At 45.0% G+C, this 20,519-nt stretch overlaps 1 protein-coding gene across 1 annotated transcript in view; it reads left to right on the plus strand.

Moving 5' to 3' along the window:
• The window catches only part of LOC134910086 (protein unc-93 homolog A-like), a 192,227-nt gene that overhangs the window by 74,819 nt on the left and 96,889 nt on the right, over positions 1–20,519 (plus strand). The window contains exon 3 of the mRNA XM_063917726.1: positions 18,444–18,673. Within this exon, the coding sequence (XP_063773796.1) occupies positions 18,444–18,673 (230 nt within the window). The remainder of the gene's footprint in view (positions 1–18,443; positions 18,674–20,519) is intronic.

Consider the following 20,519-nt stretch of genomic DNA (forward strand, 5'->3'; position numbering starts at 1 on the left):
AATTGATAATCTGTGAGGAGGGGGATGTACACGGTGATATATCGGAGGGTGATGATGAGGTGGACATCTTGCCTCTGTAGAGCCAGTTTGTGCAAGGAGAGATTAATTGCTTCTTTTTTGGGGGGGGTCCAAACCAACCCGTCATATCAGTCACAGTCGTGTGGCAGACCCTGTCACTGAAATGATGGGTTGGTTAAAGTGTGCATGTCCTGTTTTGTTTATACAACATAAGGGTGGGTGGGAAGGCCCAAGGACAATTCCATCTTGCACCTCTTTTTTCTTTTCTTTTTCTTTGCGTCATGTGCTGTTTGGGGAGGGTTTTTTGGAAGGGACATCCTGCGTGACACTGCAGTGCCACTCCTAAATGGGCCCGGTGTTTGTGTCGGCCACTAGGGTCGCTAATCTTACTCACACAGTCAGCTACCTCATTGCGCCTCTTTTTTTCTTTGCGTCATGTGCTGATTGGGGAGGGTTTTTTGGAAGGGACATCCTGCGTGACACTGCAGTGCCACTCCTAAATGGGCCCGGTGTTTGTGTCGGCCACTAGGGTCGCTAATATTACTCACACAGTCAGCTACCTCATTGCGCCTCTTTTTTTCTTTGCGTCATGTGCTGATTGGGGAGGGTTTTTTGGAAGGGACATCCTGCGTGACACTGCAGTGCCACTCCTAAATGGGCCCGGTGTTTGTGTCGGCCACTAGGGTCGCTAATCTTACTCACACAGTCAGCTACCTCATTGCGCCTCTTTTTTTCTTTGCGTCATGTGCTGATTGGGGAGGGTTTTTTGGAAGGGACATCCTGCGTGACACTGCAGTGCCACTCCTAAATGGGCCCGGTGTTTGTGTCGGCCACTAGGGTCGCTAATCTTACTCACACAGTCAGCTACCTCATTGCGCCTCTTTTTTTCTTTGCGTCATGTGCTGATTGGGGAGGGTTTTTAGGAAGGGACATCCTGCGTGACACTGCAGTGCCACTCCTAAATGGGCCCGGTGTTTGTGTCGGCCACTAGGGTCGCTAATCTTACTCACACAGTCAGCTACCTCATTGCGCCTCTTTTTTTCTTTGCGTCATGTGCTGATTGGGGAGGGTTTTTTGGAAGGGACATCCTGCGTGACACTGCAGTGCCACTCCTAAATGGGCCCGGTGTTTGTGTCGGCCACTAGGGTCGCTAATCTTACTCACACAGTCAGCTACCTCATTGCGCCTCTTTTTTTCTTTGCGTCATGTGCTGATTGGGGAGGGTTTTTTGGAAGGGACATCCTGCGTGACACTGCAGTGCCACTCCTAAATGGGCCCGGTGTTTGTGTCGGCCACTAGGGTCGCTTATCTTACTCACACAGTCAGCTACCTCATTGCGCCTCTTTTTTTCTTTGCGTCATGTGCTGATTGGGGAGGGTTTTTTGGAAGGGACATCCTGCGTGACACTGCAGTGCCACTCCTAGATGGGCCAGGTGTTTGTGTCGGCCACTAGTGTCGCTTAGCTTAGTCATCCAGCGACCTTGGTGCAAATTTTAGGACTAAAAATAATATTGTGAGGTGTGAGGTATTCAGAATAGACTGAAAATTAGTGGAAATTATGGTTTTTGAGGTTAATAATAATATGGGATCAAAATGACCCCCAAATTCTATGATTTAAGCTGTTTTTTAGTGTTTTTTTTAAAAAACACCCGAATCCAAAACACACCCGAATCCGACAAAAAAAATTCGGTGAGGTTTTGCCAAAACGCGGTCGAACCCAAAACACGGCCGCGGAACCGAACCCAAAACCAAAACACAAAACCCGAAAAATTTCAGGCGCTCATCTCTAGTAATAATATTAACTACAATTACAGGGACTTGGTAATTCGATGACCTGATAATACATAGATAGTAGAGAGTTACTAATGTGCAAATATCCACTGATAAATTCATCTTAAACAAATTTTTTAACAGCACATATTAAATACTGTACAGTATATTTCCATGTACGTACATTTCAAACAATGCTATGCAGTGGGATGAGCAATTTCTGAATACTTTATACAGTACATTTTGCACAAGATAAATAATCAACTGATCAGATCACAGGAGTATGAATTTTCTGCTGTTGTGCATTTGTTTCTGAATGTAAAGCATTTATCAGTATACTTTTTATATTTTACAAAGTGAATAGATTTTAAAAGACAAATTAAATGTTGTACTTGATGTCCATTTTAAATAACTAATTATTGACTTACTCTACCTTCAATAAAGTAGCATAAAGTTACGGTAAATCTAATGCTATTTTTTAAAATATAAATTTTAACAGTCCGCTATCTTTGATCATGCATAAATAAATTTTTCATATATGAATAAAAATGATCATGTATAATATTTGCCACTCACACTACCATGTATTTATTATTTCTTATGTAGCGCAGCATATTCTGTTGCACTCTATATGTTGTAGATACACAAACAGTAGAGTGATATAGGGCATGAGTAAATTTAGTTGCATCATGTGAAAGCAGTAATTTTAGTGTACTGTACATTCATCTTTTGTGCTTGTACATGCGGGTCACTAATGTGTAAATTCAGTACATTAAGAACCACTCCCCTTAAACATGCATCTTATTTGGACTATCATCTTTAAAATATGCAATTAGGAGCTAAATTTATTTATTCATGTACAATAGATCTGTTGTTGTTGTTGATGATGATGATGATGATGATGATGCTCATGATGACGACAGCTGCTTCACTTACTTTACAGTAGGTGCAACTCAATGTTCAGCAGCCATAGAAATATACATTTACAGACACATTTTCTATGTTCACAAAAGTGTTTTTTTTGTTTTTTTTTTTGCTTACTCTAAAGCAGGCCAATAGTTCTGTGCAGTAATCCTGTTTAACCACAGGGTGTCCTTCTGGTACTGCAGAGCAAATATAATAAGCAGAGTAAGGCTACAGAATGGTTATTTAGTACAAAAAAACAGCTCTTCACTACACATAAAATTCACCAATATTTGCTTAGAATTTAATGAAGGTAAGTACTTCATCTCATTAGAACTAATTTATAGTGAGAATTACTTAGCCATATAGGGGCTAATTCAGACTGGATCACTGCAGCAGCAGCGGTCGCAGTCTGAAGCCCTGGCTGGTTGCTATCAGCATCTCAGCGCTGCGATCGCTTCTGCCTGATTGACAGGCAGAGGCAGTCATGGAGCGGGAGGGATGTGACAACATCGTTAGAACGCCACTGGTGGGGCGCGGTCCGAACGACGCAGGCGTGTCTGGACTGTTGCGGGGGTGGGCCGCTGCAGCTGCGTGATGTCACATACAGCCACTGCGACCCAGGATACGGTGAGTAGCGGTGTGCCAGTGCGCAGGAGCTGCGCTGGCAGGGAGCTACTCAGTGGGTGTAAAAGCGCTTTTGCACCCTAACGGGGATGGGGCCTGACATGCGGGACGGACTAGCCTTGTGCTTGGCGTCCCCCCGCATGTCTGAGTAAATGATCGTAGATGTGCTGAATTTAGCACATCTATGATCAGATCTGAAATAGGCCCATAGTTTCATACGTTTCTATTTATTAGTGTGTTTTAAACTTAATGGTAATGTCCAAAACATGTTATTTACGGAAAAGACCTATGGAAAAAGCTGTAAACTTGAATTGAAAAGGTTTATCATAATTGTTGCAGGTTTCACATTAACTTATGGTAACAGGAATAATATATTTGGGGTTAAAGTATGGACAAGCATGATTTAGTAAAAGTAGGAAATCACTAAGAAAAAAGAGACAGAATTCTCCTGGGTTGTGCACAGTTAGGCCTTATTAAAATTAGAGATGAGCGCCTGAAATTTTTCGGGTTTTGTGTTTTGGTTTTGGGTTCGGTTCCGCGGCCGTGTTTTGGGTTCGAACGCGTTTTGGCAAAACCTCACCGAATTTTTTTTGTCGGATTCGGGTGTGTTTTGGATTCGGGTGTTTTTTTCAAAAAACACTAAAAAACAGCTTAAATCATAGAATTTGGGGGTCATTTTGATCCCAAAGTATTATTAACCTCAAAAACCATAATTTACACTCATTTTCAGTCTATTCTGAATACCTCACACCTCACAATATTATTTTTAGTCCTAAAATTTGCACCGAGGTCGCTGTGTGAGTAAGATAAGCGACCCTAGTGGCCGACACAAACACCGGGCCCATCTAGGAGTGGCACTGCAGTGTCACGCAGGATGTCCCTTCCAAAAAACCCTCCCCAAACAGCACATGACGCAAAGAAAAAAAGAGGCGCAATGAGGTAGCTGTGTGAGTAAGATTAGCGACCCTAGTGGCCGACACAAACACCGGGCCCATCTAGGAGTGGCACTGCAGTGTCACGCAGGATGGCCCTTCCAAAAAACCCTCCCCAAACAGCACATGACGCAAAGAAAAAAAGAGGCGCAATGAGGTAGCTGTGTGAGTAAGATTAGCGACCCTAGTGGCCGACACAAACACCGGGCCCATCTAGGAGTGGCACTGCAGTGTCACGCAGGATGTCCCTTCCAAAAAACCCTCCCCAAACAGCACATGACGCAAAGAAAAAAAGAGGCGCAATTAGGTAGCTGTGTGAGTAAGATTAGCGACCCTAGTGGCCGACACAAACACCGGGCCCATCTAGGAGTGGCACTGCAGTGTCACGCAGGATGTCCCTTCCAAAAAACCCTCCCCAAACAGCACATGACGCAAAGAAAAAAAGAGGCGCAATGAGGTAGCTGACTGTGTGAGTAAGATTAGCGACCCTAGTGGCCGACACAAACACCGGGCCCATTTAGGAGTGGCACTGCAGTGTCACGCAGGATGTCCCTTCCAAAAAAACCTCCCCAATCAGCACATGATGCAAAGAAAAAGAAAAGAAAAAAGAGGTGCAAGATGGAATTGTCCTTGGGCCCTCCCACCCACCCTTATGTTGTATAAACAAAACAGGACATGCACACTTTAACCAACCCATCATTTCAGTGACAGGGTCTGCCACACGACTGTGACTGATATGACGGGTTGGTTTGGACCCCCCCCAAAAAAGAAGCAATTAATCTCTCCTTGCACAAACTGGCTCTACAGAGGCAAGATGTCCACCTCATCATCACCCTCCGATATATCACCATGTACATCCCCCTCCTCACAGATTATCAATTCGTCCCCACTGGAATCCACCATCTCAGCTCCCTGTGTACTTTGTGGAGGCAATTGCTGCTGGTCAATGTCTCCGCGGAGGAATTGATTATAATTCATTTTAATGAACATCATCTTCTCCACATTTTCTGGATGTAACCTCGTACGCCGATTGCTGACAAGGTGAGCGGCGGCACTAAACACTCTTTCGGAGTACACACTTGTGGGAGGGCAACTTAGGTAGAATAAAGCCAGTTTGTGCAAGGGCCTCCAAATTGCCTCTTTTTCCTGCCAGTATAAGTACGGACTGTGTGACGTGCCTACTTGGATGCGGTCACTCATATAATCCTCCACCATTCTATCAATGTTGAGAGAATCATATGCAGTGACAGTAGACGACATGTCCGTAATCGTTGTCAGGTCCTTCAGTCCGGACCAGATGTCAGCATCAGCAGTCGCTCCAGACTGCCCTGCATCACCGCCAGCGGGTGGGCTCGGAATTCTGAGCCTTTTCCTCGCACCCCCAGTTGCGGGAGAATGTGAAGGAGGAGATGTTGACAGGTCGCGTTCCGCTTGACTTGACAATTTTGTCACCAGCAGGTCTTTCAACCCCAGCAGACTTGTGTCTGCCGGAAAGAGAGATCCAAGGTAGGCTTTAAATCTAGGATCGAGCACGGTGGCCAAAATGTAGTGCTCTGATTTCAACAGATTGACCACCCGTGAATCCTTGTTAAGCGAATTAAGGGCTCCATCCACAAGTCCCACATGCCTAGCGGAATCGCTCCGTGTTAGCTCCTCCTTCAATGTCTCCAGCTTCTTCTGCAAAAGCCTGATGAGGGGAATGACCTGACTCAGGCTGGCAGTGTCTGAACTGACTTCACGTGTGGCAAGTTCAAAGGGCATCAGAACCTTGCACAACGTTGAAATCATTCTCCACTGCGCCTGAGACAGGTGCATTCCACCTACTATATCGTGCTCAATTGTATAGGCTTGAATGGCCTTTTGCTGCTCCTCCAACCTCTGAAGCATATAGAGGGTTGAATTCCACCTCGTTACCACTTCTTGCTTCAGATGATGGCAGGGCAGGTTCAGTAGTTTTTGGTGGTGCTCCAGTCTTCTGTACGTGGTGCCTGTACGCCGAAAGTGTCCCGCAATTCTTCTGGCCACCGACAGCATCTCTTGCACGCCCCTGTCGTTTTTTAAAAAATTCTGCACCACCAAATTCAAGGTATGTGCAAAACATGGGACGTGCTGGAATTTGCCCATATTTAATGCACACACAATATTGCTGGCGTTGTCCGATGCCACAAATCCACAGGAGAGTCCAATTGGGGTAAGCCATTCCGCGATGATCTTCCTCAGTTGCCGTAAGAGGTTTTCAGCTGTGTGCGTATTCTGGAAAGCGGTGATACAAAGCGTAGCCTGCCTAGGAAAGAGTTGGCGTTTGCGAGATGCTGCTACTGGTGCCGCCGCTGCTGTTCTTGCGGCGGGAGTCCATACATCTACCCAGTGGGCTGTCACAGTCATATAGTCCTGACCCTGCCCTGCTCCACTTGTCCACATGTCCGTGGTTAAGTGGACATTGGGTACAACTGCATTTTTTAGGACACTGGTGAGTCTTTTTCTGACGTCCGTGTACATTCTCGGTATCGCCTGCCTAGAGAAGTGGAACCTAGATGGTATTTGGTAACGGGGGCACACTGCCTCAATAAATTGTCTAGTTCCCTGTGAACTAACGGCGGATACCGGACGCACGTCTAACACCAACATAGTTGTCAAGGCCTCAGTTATCCGCTTTGCAGCAGGATGACTGCTGTGATATTTCATCTTCCTCGCAAAGGACTGTTGAACAGTCAATTGCTTACTGGAAGTAGTACAAGTGGGCTTACGACTTCCCCTCTGGGATGACCATCGACTCCCAGCAGCAACAACAGCAGCGCCAGCAGCAGTAGGCGTTACACGCAAGGATGCATCGGAGGAATCCCAGGCAGGAGAGGAATCATCAGAATTGCCAGTGACATGGCCTGCAGGACTATTGGCATTCCTGGGGAAGGAGGAAATTGACACTGAGGGAGTTGGTGGAGTGGTTTGCGTGAGCTTGGTTACAAGAGGAAGGGATTTACTGGTCAGTGGACTGCTTCCGCTGTCACCCAAAGTTTTTGAACTTGTCACTGACTTATTATGAATGCGCTGCAGGTGACGTATAAGGGAGGATGTTCCGAGGTGGTTAACGTCCTTACCCCTACTTATTACAGCTTGACAAAGGGAACACACGGCTTGACACCTGTTGTCCGCATTTCTGGTGAAATACCTCCACACCGAAGAGCTGATTTTTTTGGTATTTTCACCTGGCATGTCAACGGCCATATTCCTCCCACGGACAACAGGTGTCTCCCCGGGTGCCTGACTTAAACAAACCACCTCACCATCAGAATCCTCCTGGTCAATTTCCTCCCCAGCGCCAGCAACACCCATATCCTCCTCATCCTGGTGTACTTCAACACTGACATCTTCAATCTGACTATCAGGAACTGGACTGCGGGTGCTCCTTCCAGCACTTGCAGGGGGCGTGCAAATGGTGGAAGGCGCATGCTCTTCACGTCCAGTGTTGGGAAGGTCAGGCATCGCAACCGACACAATTGGACTCTCCTTGTGGATTTGGGATTTCGAAGAATGCACAGTTCTTTGCTGTGCTGCTTTTGCCAGCTTGAGTCTTTTCATTTTTCTAGCGAGAGGCTGAGTGCTTCCATCCTCATGTGAAGCTGAACCACTAGCCATGAACATAGGCCAGGGCCTCAGCCGTTCCTTGCCACTCCGTGTCGTAAATGGCATATTGGCAAGTTTACGCTTCTCCTCCGACAATTTTATTTTAGGTTTTGGAGTCCTTTTTTTTCTGATATTTGGTGTTTTGGATTTGACATGCTCTGTACTATGACATTGGGCATCGGCCTTGGCAGACGACGTTGCTGGCATTTCATCGTCTCGGCCATGACTAGTGGCAGCAGCTTCAGCACGAGGTGGAAGTGGATCTTGATCTTTCCCTAATTTTGGAACCTCAACATTTTTGTTCTCCATATTTTAATAGGCACAACTAAAAGGCACCTCAGGTAAACAATGGAGATGGATACTAGTATACAATTATGGACTGCCTGCCGAGTGCAGACACAGAGGTAGCCACAGCCGTGTACTACCGTACTGTACTGTGTCTGCTGCTAATATAGACTGGTTGATAAAGAGATGTCTATGTAACTATGTATGTATAAAGAAGAAAGAAAAAAAAACCACGGTTAGGTGGTATACAATTATGGACGGACTGCCTGCCGAGTGCAGACACAGAGGTAGCCACAGCCGTGAACTACCGTACTGTACTGTGTCTGCTGCTAATATAGACTGGTTGATAAAGAGATGTCTATGTAACTATGTATGTATAAAGAAGAAAGAAAAAAAAACCACGGTTAGGTGGTATACAAATATGGACGGACTGCCTGCCGAGTGCAGACACAGAGGTAGCCACAGCCGTGAACTACCGTACTGTACTGTGTCTGCTGCTAATATAGACTGGTTGATAAAGAGATGTCTATGTAACTATGTATGTATAAAGAAGAAAGAAAAAAAAACCACGGTTAGGTGGTATACAATTATGGACGGACTGCCTGCCGAGTGCAGACACAGAGGTAGCCACAGCCGTGAACTACCGTACTGTACTGTGTCTGCTGCTAATATAGACTGGTTGATAAAGAGATGTCGTAGTAGTATGTATGTATAAAGAAGAAAAAAAAACCACGGTTAGGTGGTATATACAATTATGGACGGGCTGCCGAGTGCCGACACAGAGGTAGCCACAGCCGTGAACTACCGCACTGTACTGTGTCTGCTGCTAATATATAGACTGGTTGATAAAAAGATAGTATACTCGTAACTAGTATGTATGTATAAAGAAAGAAAAAAAAACCACGGTTAGGTGGTATATACAATTATGGACGGGCTGCCGAGTGCCGACACAGAGGTAGCCACAGCCGTGAACTACCGCACTGTACTGTGTCTGCTGCTAATATAGACTGGTTGATAAAGAGATAGTATACTCGTAACTAGTATGTATGTATAAAGAAAGAAAAAAAAACCACGGTTAGGTGGTATATACAATTATGGACGGGCTGCCGAGTGCCGACACAGAGGTAGCCACAGCCGTGAACTACCGCACTGTACTGTGTCTGCTGCTAATATAGACTGGTTGATAAAGAGATAGTATACTCGTAACTAGTATGACTATAAAGAAAGAAAAAAAAACCACGGTTAGGTGGTATATACAATTATGGACGGGCTGCTGAGTGCCGACACAGAGGTAGCCACAGCCGTGAACTACTGCACTGTACTGTGTCTGCTGCTAATATATAGACTGGTTGATAAAGAGATAGTATACTCGTAACTAGTATGTATGTATAAAGAAAGAAAAAAAAACCACGGTTAGGTGGTATATACAATTATGGACGGGCTGCCGAGTGCCGACACAGAGGTAGCCACAGCCGTGAACTACCGCACTGTACTGTGTCTGCTGCTAATATAGACTGGTTGATAAAGAGATAGTATACTCGTAACTAGTATGTATGTATAAAGAAAGAAAAAAAAAACACGGTTAGGTGGTATATACAATTATGGACGGGCTGCCGAGTGCCGACACAGAGGTAGCCACAGCCGTGAACTACCGCACTGTACTGTGTCTGCTGCTAATATATAGACTGGTTGATAAAGAGATAGTATACTCGTAACTAGTATGTATGTATAAAGAAAGAAAAAAAAACCACGGTTAGGTGGTATATACAATTATGGACGGGCTGCCGAGTGCCGACACAGAGGTAGCCACAGCCGTGAACTACCGCACTGTACTGTGTCTGCTGCTAATATATAGACTGGTTGATAAAGAGATAGTATACTCGTAACTAGTATGTATGTATAAAGAAAGAAAAAAAAACCACGGTTAGGTGGTATATACAATTATGGACGGGCTGCCGAGTGCCGACACAGAGGTAGCCACAGCCGTGAACTACCGCACTGTACTGTGTCTGCTGCTAATATAGACTGGTTGATAAAGAGATAGTATACTCGTAACTAGTATGTATGTATAAAGAAAGAAAAAAAAACCACGGTTAGGTGGTATATACAATTATGGACGGGCTGCCGAGTGCCGACACAGAGGTAGCCACAGCCGTGAACTACCGCACTGTACTGTGTCTGCTGCTAATATATAGACTGGTTGATAAAGAGATAGTATACTCGTAACTAGTATGTATGTATAAAGAAAGAAAAAAAACCACGGTTAGGTGGTATATACAATTATGGACGGGCTGCCGAGTGCCGACACAGAGGTAGCCACAGCCGTGAACTACCGCACTGTACTGTGTCTTCTGCTAATATATAGACTGGTTGATAAAGAGATAGTATACTCGTAACTAGTATGTATGTATAAAGAAAGAAAAAAAAAACACGGTTAGGTGGTATATACAATTATGGACGGGCTGCCGAGTGCCGACACAGAGGTAGCCACAGCCGTGAACTACCGCACTGTACTGTGTCTGCTGCTAATATAGACTGGTTGATAAAGAGATAGTATACTCGTAACTAGTATGTATGTATAAAGAAAGAAAAAAAAACCACGGTTAGGTGGTATATACAATTATGGACGGGCTGCCGAGTGCCGACACAGAGGTAGCCACAGCCGTGAACTACCGCACTGTACTGTGTCTGCTGCTAATATAGACTGGTTGATAAAGAGATAGTATACTACTAATATTATATATACTGGTGGTCAGGTCACTGGTCACTAGTCACACTGGCAGTGGCACTCCTGCAGCAAAAGTGTGCACTGTTTAATTTTAATATAATATTATGTACTCCTGGCTCCTGCTATAACCTATAACTGGCACTGCAGTGCTCCCCAGTCTCCCCCACAATTATAAGCTGTGTGAGCTGAGCACAGTCAGATATATATATATACATTGATGCAGCACACTGGGCTGAGCAGTGCACACAGATATGGTATGTGACTGAGTCACTGTGTGTATCGTTTTTTTCAGGCAGAGAACGGATATATTAAATAAAACAAACAACTGCACTGTCTGGTGGTCACTGTGGTCGTCAGTCACTAAACTCTGCACTCTCTTCTACAGTATCACAGCCTCAGGTCAATCTCTCTCTCTCTCTCTCAACCCTAATCTAAATGGAGAGGACGCCAGCCACGTCCTCTCCCTATCAATCTCAATGCACGTGTGAAAATGGCGGCGACGCGCGGCTCCTTATATAGAATCCGAGTCTCGCGAGAATCCGACAGCGTCATGATGACGTTCGGGCGCGCTCGGGTTAACCGAGCAAGGCGGGAGGATCCGAGTCTGCTCGGACCCGTGAAAAAAACATGAAGTTCGTGCGGGTTCGGATTCAGAGAAACCGAACCCGCTCATCTCTAATTAAAATATAACTTTTATTATTCACATATTAAAAATGGTGTTCTGCAGTGCTCAAGGTGGTCCTAGAGAGTTGGTAGAACTCACCCCCCCCCCCCTTGACGCCCATGTAATAAAGGTATTGCGCGTGCCCCCAAAAAAGGGGCATGGTCTCAAAAAGAAAGGTGCATGGTCCCACAATAGTATCCCCAATTAAAATTATGCCACACAGTAGCACAATCTTATTCACATTATACCACATAGTAGTGTCCCTTATTCATGTTATGACACACATTAGTGCCCCTTATACACAAAGCAAACAGTAGTAGCACCCCTAATACACTTAATGCCCACAGTAGTAGCACCCCATGATACACATAATGCCCACAGCAGTAGCGGCCCTTATACAATGCCCACAATAGTGGTGCCCCTTATGAAATGACCACTGTATTTGGTAGTACCCACAGTGGTAGTGCCCCTTATATAGAGCCCATAGTAGTGGTGCCCCTTATGCAATGCCCCAGTAGTAGTGCCTTTTTGTCCCCAGGAGAGATGCCCCTTATGAAGGGCCCCATTTACAATGTCCCGATTAGTAGTGCGCCCAGTAGTAATGCCCTTAATGGTAATGCCCCTGTGTAGTATTACCCCTAGTAGTAATGTCGCCTGTAGTAATGCCCCCAGTCATTTAGACCCCTGTAGTTTAGCCCCAGTAGTTATGCCCACAGTAGTTTACCCCCCCCCCTTTAGTTTAGCCCTCATGTAGTTTGCCCCATGTAGTTTAGCCCCCGTGTAGTTTAGCCCCCAGTGGTGATGCCCCCAGTAATTTAGCCCCTGTAGTTTAGCCCCCATGTAGTTTGCCCCCAATTACTTAGCCCGCAAAAGTTTAGCACCCCTGTAGTAAGGCCTCCAGTAGTTTAGCCCCTGTAGTTTAGCCCCCATGTAGTTTGCCCCCATGTAGTTAGCCCCAATAGTTTAGCCCCCCTGCAGTTTAGCTTTCCTGTAGTTTAGCCCGCCAGTAGTTTAGACCCTGTAGTTATGCCCCCAGTAGTTTAGCCCCCTGTAGTTTGCCCCCAGTACTTAGCCCCAATGTAGTTTGCCCCCTTGTAGTTTGCCCCCAGTAGAAGCGCCACTAATACACTCACACATATGAAAAAAAATACTCACCAAGCCCCACTCCCACGTCCAACTGCTGTAGTCCTTCCAGCGTCCGCTCCTCGGCTATGGGAGAGGCATCATAAGGTCTCTCCCATAGCGCACACTGACAGAGCCGGAAGCTGGAGCTCATTGGTGAGCTCCTGCCGCCGGCTTCCGCTGTGGAGAGGGAGGCGGGCGCCTGCTGGCAACACAATCTCAGTGGGCACCCGGCATCTCCCTGCGGCGCCGGCACACATTGGGATAGGTGAGCCGGAGGAGGCGGAACTGTGTTCCGTCTCCAAGTGGAACTGACGGAACGCAGTTCCGCCCCCTTCCGGCTCACTTTAACCCCTGTGTTATGTGTATTAAAACCTGCAAAATAAAATATAGAAATAGAGGGAGCAATTAATTTTTTTGGGTCTACTTTCTCCATCTAAATGGGATGCCCAAACGATTGTCACAATTTAAGTGTTCTTTGGGTGCACATGCATATCACATGTAAAATGGCTAAACCCATCTGAAGTCTGGCTTTGGGTGCCCAAACAACTGTTTGGACAACCAAATTGCAGAGTGTGCACATATTTTTTCTCTCACCTCAGGAGGCTGCGAGAAAAAAGTTGTCCTCCATGGCTATTGGGCGTCCGAACACAAGAACAATTGAATTGCTGCCGTTGGGCGCCATCTAGTGGCAACCGCAAAAATAACAGTTGAGTTCTCCCGAAAGTATGTAGAGCAGGAAGAAAAGTGAAGTGTGATTAAAAGTTACTGCGTACAAGATTAATCGTTACAGGTGAAACTCAGAAAATTAGAATATCGTGCAAAAGTTCATTTATTTTAGTAATTCAACTTAAAAGGTGAAACTAATATATTATATAGACCCATTACATGCAAAGTGAGATATTTCAAGCCTTTATTTGTTATCATTTTGCTGATTGTGGCTTACAGCTTAAGAAAACCCCAAATCCCAAATCTCAGAAAATTTGAATATTACATGAAATCAATAAAAAAAGGATTTTAAAAACAGATATGTCAGCCCTCTGAAAAGTACACTGCTCAAAAATATAAAGGGAACACTTAAACAACACAATGTAACTCCAAGTCACACTTCTGTGAAATCAAACTGTCTACTTAGGAAGCAACACTGATTGACAATCAATTTCACAGGCTGTTGTGCAAATGGAATAGACAACAGGTGGAAATTATAGGTAATTAGCAATAAAGGAGTTGTTCTGCAGGTGGTGACCACAGACCACTTCTCAGCTCCTATGCTTTCTGGTTGATGTTTTGGTCACTTTGAAAGCTGGCGGTGCTTTCACTCTAGTGGTAGCATGAGACGGAGTCTACAACCCACACAAGTGGCTCAGGTAGTGCAGCTCATCCAGGATGGCACATCAATGCGAGCTGTGGCAAAAAGGTTTACTGTGTCTGTCAGCGTAGTGTCCAGAGCATGGAGGCGCTACCAGGAGACAGGCCAGTACATCAGGAGACGTGGAGGAGGCCATAGGAGGGCAACAACCCAGCAGCAGGACCGCTACCTCCGCCTTTGTGCAAGGAGGAACAGGAGGAGCACTGCCAGAGCCCTGCAAAATGACCTCCAGCAAGCCACAAATGTGCATATGTCTACTCAAACGATCAGAAACAGACTCCATGAGGGTGGTATGAGGGCCCGACGTTCACAGGTGGGGGTTGTGCTTACAGCCCAACACCGTGCAGGACGTTTGGCATTTGCCAGAGAACACAAAGATTGGCAAATTCGCCACTGGTGCCCTGTGCTCTTCACAGATGAAAGCAGGTTCTCACTGAGCACATGTGACAGACGTGACAGAGTCTGGAGACGCCAAGGAGATTGTTCTGCAGCCTGCAACATTCTCCAGCATGACCGGTTTGGCAGTGGGTTAGTAATGGTGTGTGGTGGCATTTCTTTGGGGGGGCCGCACAGCCCTCCATGTGCTCGCCAGAGGTAGCCTGACTGCCATTAGGTACCGAGATGCAGACCCCTTGTGAGACCATATGCTGGTGCGGTTGGCCCTGGGTTCCTCCTAATGCAAGACAATGCTAGACCTCATGTGGCTGGAGTGTGTCAGCAGTTCCTGCAAGACGAAGGCATTGATGCTATGGACTGGCCCGCCTATTCCCCAGACCTGAATCCAACTGAGCACACCTGGGACATCATGTCTCGCTCCATCCACCAACGCCACATTGCACCACAGACTGTCCAGGAGTTGGCGGATGCTTTAGTCCAGGTCTGGGAGAAGATCCCTCAGGATCCTCATCGCCACCTCATCAGGAGCATGGCCAGGCATTGTAGGGAGGTCATACAGGCACGTGGAGGCCACACACACTACTGAGACTCCTTTTGACTTGTTTTAAGGACATTACATCAAAGTTGGATCAGCCTGTAGTGTGTTTTTCCACTTTAATTTTGAGTGTGACTCCAAATCCAGACCTCCATGGGTTAATAAATTTGACTTCCATTGATAATTTTTGTGTGATTTTGTTGTCAGCACATTCAACTATGTAAAGAACAAAGTATTTAATAAGAATATTTCATTCATTCAGATCTAGGATGTGTTATTTTAGTGTTCCCTTTATTTTTTTGAGCAGCGTATAATCATGCAGATGTACTTGGTTTGGGCCCCTTTTGCATGAATTACTGCCTCAATGCGGCGTGGCATGGATTCTATCAGCCCGTGGCACTGCTGTGATGTTATGGAAGACCAGAAAGCTTCAATAGCGGCCTTCAGCTCTTCTGCATTGTTCGGTCTCATGTATCTCATCTTTCTCTTATCAATGCCCCATAGATTCTCTATGGGGTTCAGGTCAGGCGAGTTTGCTGGCCAATCCAGCACAGTAATCCAACGGTCATTGAATCAGGTTTTGGTACTTTTTGCAGTGTGGCCAGGTGCCAAGTCCTGCTGGAAAATGAAGTCAGCATTTCCATAAAGCTTGTCTGCTGAAGGAAGCATGAAGTGCTCTAAAATGTCCTCATAGATGGCTGTGTTGACTCTAGACTTAATAAAGCACAGTGTCCTTCACAGATAGAGCTATGGGCGCACTTGTGCAACCCCTCGAGTTCAAAACATCCTTAAACTGACATGTTTTAAAATGTATAACAATATTATAGCATAGTGGGCATATCTGTGCACAGGATAACAGCCGTCGCACACGCTTCGCAGTATAGCTTTATCAAGGCATAAAGTATGAAATTCTGTAATGTAATGTACAGTTCATACAGTAGTAGAGTCAAACATCTGGCATATTATACAGCTCCAAGTGCCCCACATAGTAGTTTTAAAATACCATTCATAAAATGGTCATCGGTATTTACTATATACAGTTTAGTATTGGAACACAAAGGTTGCCTTGAAAATAATCACAACATAGGAAGTTTAATTAAAAGTTTAAAAGTGGTTGACCTACAGATTAAATTAATGCCAGCACCACCTATCCCCCCACACATTATACCAATGCACCTCCCACCTATTTACATGCACACACACACACACACACACACACACACACACACACACACACACACACACACACACACACACACACACACACACACACACTGCTGTCACAAGCATTCTTCAGGTGATGTCTCTGAGGTTGCTTCCTAGAACTTTCTCTCATATAATTTTCAGGGTGGGTGACTCAGCTCCACAACTATGGATCGCATCAGGTCACCAGCATTCCCCGAGAGTGCTCTCGGAAGATCCACCCACAGACTGGAGCCCTGGTGTCCTGGCGCATGCACTTTGCTCCAATTCTTTGTATCCTCTATCTGTGCTGTCATCAGCCTAGCTCAGGGAGGACAGAAACCTCCCGTGAAACATAAGGGGCTTCACTAATTTTATTTCAGTGTACACAAGCTGTGTCTGGTTTCTGTCTAATGCCTTAACCCATTGGTGTATCTATAATGGATACCAGGTATTCCCATTTTAGGAGTGCATTTTCCTGGATACCTGTGCATGTACAGTAGACTCAGGGGCGTCTACTGCGCTTGCGCAGGTCTTCAGAGACATGGCGCCCACCATGGCACGGAGACAAATTTTGTACTGCTCATCCGTGGTGAACATTTTGTGTGAGGTTTTTGCAGCGTCTCTTGTGACTGCAGCGGCAACAGCGCCCGTCGAGGGACTCCGGAAAGGTAAGAATGAAAACAACATGGGTGCAATATGTGCGGTGTGCCGCCCCCCCCCCCCCCCCCCTCCCCTGGACCCAGGAGCCTGTGTGCACCACACACATTGCACCCATGATAGAAATGCCAATGAGTAAACTCTGGCATAAAGCCAGTGTCTAGTGTGATGCCAGGGATGAGGGGGCCTCCACAAGGGCCCGGGTGATCATAAATGAATATCAGACAATAAGTACTAAAGGGATTCCCTCTCTTTTCTAAAATGAGTGTCCATAATTTCATGGATTCCGAGTTGGAGCGAGACCTTCCCCCATCCAGGGTTTTATCTGGTGAGCAAATCAATTACCAGGCAATAATCTCTTTTGGAGGACTCCCCTTTTTAAACAAGGGTGCCCCAGTGACATGTGAGGCAGAGCCTTTACTGTCATACAAACCATATACCCCCGAGTTTTGACTATATAAAGTATATGAAAAATACAAAAAATATATTAGAAATATTTTCTTTGCATTATTCTAATAATTTTATAGTCAAAACTCTGGAGTAAAAAGTCTATGGCAGGTAAGGATGTGCCTTGCCTGCCTTTCTTTTCCGCACATCTCTGATCAAAACTCACCAAATTTCCAGCAGTATATCCTGCAGCACCTTTGTGTAATGCCCACAGGAATCTTTTCGTGAACCTTTTTGGAAATCTGGCTCTGGTGCTAGCCAGTGCCTCCTGAGCCATTTACCTCACCTCATGTCCATGGGGGGCCCCCATCTCTCTAGGTGCACGCCAACATCACTGCTCTGGGACCCTTTATGTTCATAAATGTATTGGGCTGAAGAGTAAATTCATGCAAAATATACAGGTATCTAATATCTCATAGTTCTAGACTGACCCATGTGGTCAGCCATAAATGAACTTAGCTGACAAACTTATCTTGTAAGGAAACCTGTTTTCTTTCCTGGTGCTTTCTTGGTTTTCTTTCCCTGTGGAAAAATGGTTGACACCTTTACTGACAAAGCGCCATTTATTAATAAATCCCTAATTCACTAGGGTCATTCATTAATGAATTAAGTATGATGCAAAATTCTACTAGAGACAGTTTTTGGAGACCCAGGGTCCCAATCTGGTCCACCCACCACCATTTCTGTGTTTATTGAGAATGAAGTAAGTGGAAGGAAGGGGAGAAATGGATTGCTAATCGATGGCAGAGGACAGTTAATAAGGTGGCTGGCCCCTTCCCCTGGATTAGTCACTTAATTGAATGACCTGTGCCAAGTATCCACAATCCACTCCTCCAATTATCTCACTCCCATCCCCTTGTCTCCAGCTCCTCTCCTTTCCTTCTCTCTCATCCTCCTCCTCCCCTCCCCAATGTGGGATTGGTACAGAAGACTCTGCTTTGCACTGTATTCAAGTATAAATTCTAAACTGAAATATTTATTTTTCATACTCATGCTTAACTAGGAAAATTCCATGATTTTCTAATAATCACTAAATTGCTCAAGGTTTCAATGCGAGATATCAAAAGGAAATATGAAATCAATGTTAGATATGACTCTTTTGTTAAACATTTCTAGCCTGTAGTTGACATTGCCTGTTTTTGTAAATGGGAATTAAATCTAGATTACACTTTATCTTTCAGGTACACTCTCATTCCCACCTCTATCATTTTGGGATTTGGAGGTGCACCATTGTGGGCTGCAAAATGTACCTATCTGACAGAGAGTGGAAATCGATATGCTGAGAAAGTTGGAAAGGTGGGGAAGGATATTGTAAATCAATATTTTGGAGTCTTCTTTCTAATATTCCAGTCGTCTGGTGTATGGGGAAATTTGATTTCATCTTTAATATTTGGACAAGCTCCACAAGCAGGTAAAATGGGAGACTAATGCGCAAAGTACATAGATCTTCCTAATATGAATAACAGACTTATTATTGTTACTAGTTGCAACCCAAATGTAATAGTCCTAATTCCCCATGACAAAATGCAGGTAAAACCATGTACAGTATTCTGACTTCAGTGCTATAGAGGCTAAAATATATAAAAAAAACTGTTTTTGGCTGCACCCAGAAAAATATTTTAGTTTGTTAATATTGCAACTAAGACAATATTAGGCAATATTTGCAAACAAAATTTTATTGTATGATATGTAGCAAGCCTTTACTAATTTTAAGTAACCAAAAATATATACAGTTTGTAACAACTGGGGAGCTTAAAATGGAAAATGCGTATTGTTCTCTTCACCCAAAAGTGTAAATTATTACATAATTATAGATTAAATACTTGTGATTGTGTCCTTTTGTCCTCACTACCCTGAAGTCACCAGAGCGAAAGAGAGAGAGAGAGAGAGAGAGAGAAAGTATAGAGAGATAATGTACATACCAATCAGTACCAATCAAACCCAGTTTGTAAAATTACAGCTAGGTGCTGATTGGTTGGCACTTTATCTCTCTCCACTTCATAACTCTCCAAGTGTTGATAAATCTACCCCATAGACCATTACAACAGGAACCTCGGAACATGATCAAGACTTTTTAATATGCCTTGTGCTATGAAGATTGTCTTATCAAAATGTTGCTTCTGCTGAGACAACTCCTGCAAGCTTGAAGCCCTTCCCCTCCCCATCTGGTCTGTGAGAAGATGTCGCAACTGCTGCCTACAAGTTGTTATATGTATATGCGCCACAATATTTTCACTTTCAGGTTCAATGGGCTTGAGTCAATTGAGCATGTATTGAATAGCCCTGGGAATTAGCTCTGAGTGCTATTCAATTCAGCACACTGTCATGTAGAAGGCCAGTTCTCGTGGACTAAACAGGGTGTTTTGTTGTGAGAACCAGCATTCTCCGACTAAAGTGCTGCCCGGCATTTCTTTGCAGGCAATTTCAAGAACTTAGTAGACAACTATATGAGTTGGGTCCAGGGCCACCTAAGCCTCTCGGCCACATTCCTTGCACCTGTAACACCCCAGGGTTGGCCAGTTTTTAAGTGGTTTGAAGATGTATCACAGATGTTCGGTGGCTAGGTGATTGACCCTTTCCCTAAGATGCTTCCCCCATACCTTGTTTGCTGTATCGGGTTCAGAGAGGTACAATAGGATTTTAATACCTACCGGTAAATCCTTTTCTCCTAGTCCGTAGAGGATGCTTGGGTCAACTTCAGTACCATAGGGTATAGACGGTTCCGCAGGAGCCATGGGCACTTTAAGACTTTTCTAGAGTGTGAACTGGCTCCTCCCTCTATGCCCCCCTCCAGACCTCAGTATAGGAACTGTGCCCAGGGAGACGGACATTTCGATGAATGGATTTACTTTAACGTTAACGGGGAGATTTACACCAGCTCACACTTCAACCATGCCGCACAACATGGTATTCAACAAAACACATGCCAACAGCATGAACATTACAGCAAATGTGCTGAAAACATTTTCAACAAAATAACAACTGCAGGTAAAGTACGCACTGGGCTGGGTGCCCAGCATCCTCTACGGACTAGGAGAAAAGGATTTAGCGGTAGGTATTAAAATCCTGTTTTCTCATACGTCCTAGAGGATGCTGGGGTCCACTTCAGTACCATGGGGTTATACCAAAGCTCTGGTACGGGTGGGAGAGTGCTGATGACCCTGCAGCACCGAATGACCAAACTGTAGGTCTTCATCGGCCAAGATGTCAAACTTGTAAAATGTAGCAAACGTGTTTGCCCCTGACCAAGTAACTGC

Source organism: Pseudophryne corroboree, chromosome 4 (assembly GCF_028390025.1).
Source record: "Pseudophryne corroboree isolate aPseCor3 chromosome 4, aPseCor3.hap2, whole genome shotgun sequence".
In the NCBI taxonomy this organism is placed as follows: Eukaryota; Metazoa; Chordata; class Amphibia; order Anura; family Myobatrachidae; genus Pseudophryne; species Pseudophryne corroboree.